Source organism: Miscanthus floridulus, chromosome 8 (genome assembly GCF_019320115.1).
Source record: "Miscanthus floridulus cultivar M001 chromosome 8, ASM1932011v1, whole genome shotgun sequence".
NCBI classification, from domain to species: Eukaryota; Viridiplantae; Streptophyta; class Magnoliopsida; order Poales; family Poaceae; genus Miscanthus; species Miscanthus floridulus.
The window spans coordinates 60,209,572-60,217,209 of NC_089587.1; the positions used below are offsets into that span (position 1 = coordinate 60,209,572).

A 7,638-nucleotide genomic window follows, 5' to 3' on the forward strand; every position below is an offset into this window, starting at 1 on the left:
GGACCCTTAGCTCGGCGCCATTGATGCTGGCGCCGAGGTAGGCGCCATCATCTCTGGCGCCGAGCTCCTGGGCACGGTGAATGACCTGGCAGGGAGCTTGGCGCCGTAGATCTTGGCGCCGAGCTCGACGCCAACGTGAATGGCGCCGAGCCTTTAATACCTATTGGGCCCGCGCCTTTCCTCTCTTCTTCTTCTCTCTCTCGCCCTAGGATAGCCGAGCTCCGCCGCCGCCGCCGCCACCCTCGCCCGCACCCCGCCGCGCCGCGCCCGCGCCCGCGCCCGCGCCGAGCCGCGCCGCGCCGCGCGCCCAGCGGACGGCCCGCGCCCCTTGGCCACGCCGCCCCCCCGCCCCGCGCCGCGCCGCGCCTCGGCTTGCAGGAGCACCGCCCCTCGCGCCACGCCCGCGCCGCGCCGCGCCTAGGCTTGCAGGAGCGCCGCCCCCCGCGCCGCGCAGTTGCCCGCGGCTGGCCGCCGCGCCACGCCGCCTTCGCTGGCCTCGCCCCGCTTTGCCGCCGTCCAGCGCCAGCGTGCCTCCCGCGCCCGTCGAGCCGGACTCACCGCGCGGAGCCCCGGGCATCCCGCGCCCGCCGCGCGCCACCGCTGTCGTCGTCCGCGCCACCGTTGACCCCGCCACCTGCAGCGGTCGGCCGTACCACCGCCGGTCCGTATCGTCGGCCTGACCCAAGCCCATCGTCCACTGCGACTCCGTCGACGTCCGCGGAGTAGTCGTTGGAAAGGTAAAAATTATAAATATGCAATGTACCCACTTAGTTGGCATTTGTTATTTACTAGTTAATGTGATGACTCAGATAGTTGATTTAGTTAGTGATCTAGTGAGATATATATGTAGATAGATAGTAACATAGATACATAGGTTCATAAATATAGTTAGATAGCTACTTAGATATGTAGTTACATATTTAGTTAACTACATATGATCTAGCTATTTAGTGAGTACACCGTATATATATACGTAGTTATTATCTTGATTACTTAGTTTGTAGCTAGAAAGTACTTGTTAGGTACTATCTATTGTCTAATTTTGACTAAAGGACATGTGTTTCGTTACGTGTTTGAACTAGATGGACAACCTAGTGACCATATATCATGGAGGCACCGTTGAAAGCGATCGCTATGGATATGTTGAGTTTCTTGATATGCAAAGCGTGCTTGTGCTATTCAATGATAGGCCTTTATTTAGTGAGATGGTTGCAAAAGGCTTGGGAGGAGCTGCATTGCCTTGGAGATGATGACATTGCAGTTGATGGTGTACTGCACCTAGGTTCTCCTCCGAACATCTTCAGGCGAATGATCTCAATTGGTTGTGCAAATCAGTGGGAGAACTATGTGAGATCGGCTATGAAGAGCCAGCTGCAATGTTTGGACGTGGTTGTGCGTCGGGTGTTAGTTGATCCCATCCGTCATGGGTTTACCCCAGCAATGGATCATCAGGCATACATCGACCCTCCTGTTTCGGAACCTTACTTGCATGTGCAGATTGCACCTATGGTTCCCGATGCTCAATCTGCCCCCAATGCAGTATTTGTAGATGGTTGTCAGACTCATGTTTCCGTAGCAGATCCTCCTTATGAGATCCCTTTGACACAGAATCATCCGAGTAAGTGTCTTAACCGCATGGTTTTTGGGAGCTTATCCTGTTCCTTACATCTATTTCTTCCATTCTTTCCTCATTTCTGTACTGATGTTGCAGGAGACATTCCTGAGAATGTGGATGTGCCCCCTGTTGCTGCGTAAGTGCACTTTGGAGATGAATTCCGTGGCTCAAATAGTGTTGAAATTATGCATGATTCGGAGCCATATGAGATGGCTAGGGCTCTTGATTCTGATGATGATCGCCCTGTTGGAGAGCTGACAGAGAGTGATGTTGAGATGATGAGGCGTATCTTTCCCGGCCGCCGTGATCCTAGAGTTCACGAGTTTAGCGATCTTGCTCATTCTGATCAGGCGTTTGCAGAAGGACGTGATGATGAGCTCCTAGAAGCTCCTGAGGCCGGTCCTAACATGATAATTGAGAATGGGAGGGTGTTCAATGACCTTCCTGCTTTGAAGAGGTAGTTGTAGGCTTTTGTAGTGATACGAAAGAGGCCTTACAGGGTATTGCATTCATATGCGGAGCGTCGTTACACAGTTGTGTGTGACAAGGAACGCTGCCCATGGAGGGTTTGTGCAAGGAAGCAACATGTAACCAGAAAATGGAAGATCACAAAAGTTATCGGGCCAATATTTAGAGGGTCGTCTAGAGGGAGAGGAAAGGGGAAGGGAACTACCTCGGGGTGGGAGGGTCCTCTTGGTCCCGATTTCTTTGAGGAAGCTCTTTATGAGAGGTTCCCAGTTGAGAGCAAAAGTGATTTCACCAAAGAGGCACCACTAAGAGGATACGATAAAAGAAAAGAAGAGTGGCCAAAATACATGCATGGTGTGTGCAGATGTTCACCGAGGGAATAGATGGAGGTCGTCCTTTCTTCAAATGCCCGCGTGCATGGGTAATTGCTATTACTTTTTGTTTCTTCAATATGTTTCTTTTGTATATAACTTACACGACATACTTATTGTAGTCTTCCTTGGCTGAAGAAAACTGTGGGTTCAGTAGGTGGGTCGATCCTCGACCTATTTATCCACATGCGGAGTACATCTACTACCTATAGGACCATATCTTCGATCTAGAAAGAGAAGTTAGCAGCGGTTACAAGGACGACGGACAGGACGACAACAATAATGGTGTCGATTCACAGGAGGCACTCTATAATGATCCATATTGCACCAGCCCTAACCACAACAACAAGGGGCCTCCCCTGTCACCCCTGCCACCACCAACAACAACAACGGGAGGCTACTATGGAGAAGGTGCAACACAATTTGCTATGTGGCCACACTACTAGGATGACTTTATCTTTTTCACATACCACATCTATGTGTTTGTTGTTTGGTTTAATTACCTAAGGCATGTTAGGTTTAGTCAAAGAAAACTATGTACCCAGGTTTGGTACATGTAGTCACATGCCATTTCATGTGTTTCGTGTGTTGATTTATATAATGACATACGTCGTTAGGTTTTTTTGCAGCAAGTGTTCACATTTCAATACGTCTGTATCAATAAGCGGAATATTAAGACCATAAATAATGAAAATAACCACATAATGAAAAGTTCAATACTATGCCACATTACACAACATATTAATACTAGAAGTACGTGCCGACAGTAGACATAGGGGCAAATGCACTTTCAAATCCTCAGTCTGAAACGTACCGAGTAAGTAACTCATCATCCGAGTACCAGTCCTCTACCACAACCCTGTTTCTATGGCTAGGATCACCTACGTTGCTCTGACCTGCCTGTCGCCTATAGTAAGAGGCCTTCGCTTTATCTGCGGCCGCTGCGGCCTGAGTGAAGAACGCGTCATCATCCTCCTTCGTCTGTAAGCTCACCTCTGCTAGAGCGATGAGCTCGCTCAGTCTGCCAGTGTTGTCCTCAGCCTCCTTCGCCTGCATGCCCGTCTCTGCTAGAGCGATGAGCTCACTCAGTATGCCAGTATCATCCTCAGCCTCCTGCGTCTGCATGCCCGCCTCTGCTAGAGCAATGAGCTCACTCAGTCTGCTAGTGTCATCCTCATCCTCGTCCCCCTCATCAGACAACACAATCGGTGATTGAACGGTGCGACTAGCTCGCGATCTATGCTCATCTAACTTCTTCTTCTCATACCTTGCACGAGCCACCTCTGCGGCATGTTCCTCGCTATAACTAATCCCTTCATGTATAAAATGCAATCAGTTAGCAATGCGATTATATTACATTTAAAATCAAGCAACGAAAAAGGCTTTTAAGCACTCACTGGCACATAATGTAGCAACATGCTCGTTCAAGACCTGCATCTGTACTCTTGTCTCCTCCCTTGCCCTCTCCTCCTCTAACATCATTCGCCTCTTCAATCCCCATTTGTTAAGCCCAACATCGATCGGGTTACAAATACCGCGCTGTCAAGCAAACTCATGCATCTTTTCTTTGTGATGTTTAACGAATAGGTTGACGTAGTCAGGTTCATATCCCCTCTTCCGTGCAATTAGTCGTCTCTTCTTCAGTTCATCCAAGAACTTAGCTTGACCATCATAACATTCCCACCTGCATTTTCTAGTGCTCTGTTCAAAAGAAATATTATATCATATATGTCTTAGCAAAAGAAACAAAATACGATTCCATGTTTACCACAAAAATAACAAACCTCATCATACTCAATCATATGGCCACAATAATGGCCTATTCCAAGCTCCGAAGGGACTAGACCATAGTTGAATTTAACACCACATTCGCACATGACAGGAGGTGCTTTGTAGATTACCCTTTCTTTCTTTTTTCCTTAACCCTCCATGGTTCTTAGGACCATACAACCATTCCTTAAAACGACACTTCGCCATTGAAAACACCTAAATAATGAGACATTAGTACATGAACACATATAGCTCAAGATTTGAATACATACACTTTGCACTTACTTCATGCTTGTTTGGACATACAAACTCCAACGTATTCTCAGGGTTTATCATAGCTCGATCTCCGCAATCGTACAGAGGAGGTTCCTCGAGTCGTCTAACTACGGCTAGGTGCTTCTCCTTAGCCGTCATTGGCGGAGGGTTAGGGGGGTGGAACCCACCGCTTGAAGTGCTCACGTGGATGTCTCCCTCTAAACCAATCGTCGAAAAGGAGGTACCTAGGATCAAACTTGTCTGCACCGTCGATCTACTGAAAGAAAAAGCACCTCTCATGGTCCTACACAACGAGATTCCAACAAAATATTAGTAGCATACTTACACAAATAAAGAAAAAGGATAGTGGAAACAATTTCTTACATTAAAACGACTGCATGTGTAGAAGCAACGCGCTCTGTGTCCGGATGTTTCGATTGAAAAACATGGGCCGGGAAACCACAGTCATAGTTAGGGACAGGGAGGTCAGGAGGGACGTGGACATCTTTGCTAGACGCGTCGGAGTATAATTCTCGAGGACGACCCCGTTTTCGCCAAAACTCCCCCAAAACATTTCTTGCATCTAACAAAACGGATGTAATTTAACAAACATAAATCAAAACATCACAAATAAATGTCAATGAGAACCATAACTACAATACAACCAATTTCATTCCAAGAAACGAAAGCAGTTAACATTAAACCCTAAACCTAGGGTTTCCCATTTGATGCATAATAATGAATCCATAACATAACTACATGCGCCTAGGTTTGCTAGCCTTTTCCACGCCTTGACATCATCCAACGGTTGTATAATATATATATTGAGGGATACAATGAAACCCTAAGTGATGACGATTCTTAGGTTGAAAAATTCGACTAATATATACCGAATCGATGCGAAAAAAACTAGGAGGAGAGCGAGGATACCTTGCTCTCGAAGATCTACGGATCAAATCAAGGTTTTCAAGGTCCAATATGCCGATTTGTGAGGTAGGGTGAAGTGGCGAGAGAAAAAACCCGAGAGGGAGGAGAAAGAAGAGGAAGAATGCTCGGGCAGAAAGGTTGGGCCGGGGTTAAATGCAGGGAGCTCGGCATAAGTCACTATGGCGCCGAGTTCGGCGCCCCAGAGTGACTGACGCCGAGCTCCCTGCCATGTCATCCACCATGCCCAGGAGCTCGACGCCAGAGACGTTGGCGCCTACCTCGGCGTCAGCATCAATGGCGCCGAGCTAAGGGTCTGTTTTTTAAATTTTTTCCGCTAGGATCTATTTGTGAAAAACTTCAAAAAAAAAAGACTAAATTGTAAAAAAATTCAGCAGCGACGGGAAGGTAAAGAGATGTCAAGTCCATGACATGGTGATCGAGTACATCATCTCCAAGGAAGGTGAAGAAAATTTTGCCACTGTAGTCGGCAGCCAGTGGTCCATGCCAACACGAAGCAACAAGGTCCGCAGGCTGGCGCTGCACAGCACTGACTCCAAGGATGCAAAGGAAGCAGATCGCATGAACTTGTCCCATGTCCGTTCATTGACGGTGTTTGGGAGCCTAGGGCTTGTTCACATCAATTTTTAGACGCATGCATGGAATATTAAATGTAGATAAAAAAATAACTAATTACACAGTTTGGTTGTAAATCACGAGACGAATCTTTTGAGTCTAGTTAGTTCATGATCGGACAAAATTTATTAAATACAAACGAAACGTGCTACAGTGTCCAGATTGTAAAAATTTACAATCTAAACAAGGCCCTAGATCAGCTGCAACTTAAGTCAGGCCCCGTTTAGTTCCGAAAATTTTTGGCTTTTGGCTACTGTAGCACTTTCGTTTTTATTTGGCAAAAATTGTCCAATTATGGACTATTTAGGCTTAAAAGATTCGTCTCACGATTTCTCAGCTAACTGTGTAATTAGTTTTTTTTTCGTCTATATTTAGTACTCCATGCATATACCGTAAGATTCAATGTGACGGGTACTGTACAAAATTTTTTGGTTTTTGGATGGAACTAAACGGACGGGGCCTTGCAGGTACTGGACCTCGAAGGCTGCACGGGTTTTAAGGAGAATCGTTTCAGTGTCTCAGACATATGGGCGTTGTTTAGTTCCAAAAATATTTTTTAAAAAGTGCTACAGTAGCTATCACATTGAATCTTACGATACGTGTACGAAGCATTTAATGTAGACGAAAAAAAACTAATTACACAGTTTGGTTGGAAATCGTGAGACGAACGTTTTAAGCCTAATTAGTCCATGATTGAATATTAATTGCCAAATAAAAATGAAAGTGCTACAGTAATCAAATTCTCAAATTTCATCCCACTAAACACAGCCTAAAATGACCCTACTCAAGAACCTCAGCCTCCGAGGAACTGATGTCAGCAAATTGCCCTCCAACATTGGGGACCTCAAGTACTTGGAAACCCTGGACGTAAGAGAGACCAAGGTCTGTGTTCTGCCTCCATCTGTAGGTCAGCTAGAACGAATCAGATACATAGGCCTTGTTTAGATCACCTCTAAATTTTAAGTTTTTTTACTCTCTCTTTATCACATTAATTTTTGGACACATGTATGGAGCATTAAATATAGATAAAAAAAATAACTAATTGCACAGTTTGGTTGTAAATCACGAGACGAATCTTTTGAGCCTAGTTAGTCCATGATCGGACAAAATTTGTCAAATACAAACGAAACGTGCTACAATATCCAGATTGCAAAAATTTGCAATCTAAACAAGGCGATACTTGGCGGAAACCAGGGAAAAAGGACTGGAGACAATGGAATAAGGACGGCCCTGAAGGTGCCCAAAGAGATCAAGGGAATAGCAAAGACCCTGCACGTGTTGTCAGGGATTGATGTTTCTGAGGGATCAAATACTGCATCTGAACTTAATCATTTTACCGGACTCAGGAAATGTTAGCACACGGGATCACCAGCTCAGGTGAGTCGATCACTCACCAGTCTTGCCGACTACGGCCGAGCACGATCGAGGCTGTCCGACCACACACACTATGGCTAGATATAGAAGAAGAGGAAGAACAGAGTATACACATACAGTACAAGCACCAACAATGGCCAAAGCCTTATATAGGAGATGTCAAAACTGAAATCTCTTTGTTGAGTTGCAGTGGCAAACTATATATACAACTCTATTCATCTAGTC

General features: G+C 46.0%; 1 protein-coding gene across 1 annotated transcript; it reads right to left on the minus strand.

The window, feature by feature from the left end:
* Positions 1–205: 205 nt before the first annotated feature.
* Positions 206–691, minus strand: LOC136469164 (uncharacterized). Its single transcript, XM_066467470.1, has one exon. The coding sequence runs from the start codon at positions 689–691 to the stop codon at positions 206–208; it is 486 nt and encodes a 161-aa protein (XP_066323567.1).
* Positions 692–7,638: the final 6,947 nt, after the last annotated feature.

Coding starts and splice junctions, on each gene's coding strand:
- LOC136469164 (XM_066467470.1), bottom strand. CDS start 691: ATGGGCTTGGGTCAGGCCGACGATACGGACCGGCGGTGGTACGGCCGA.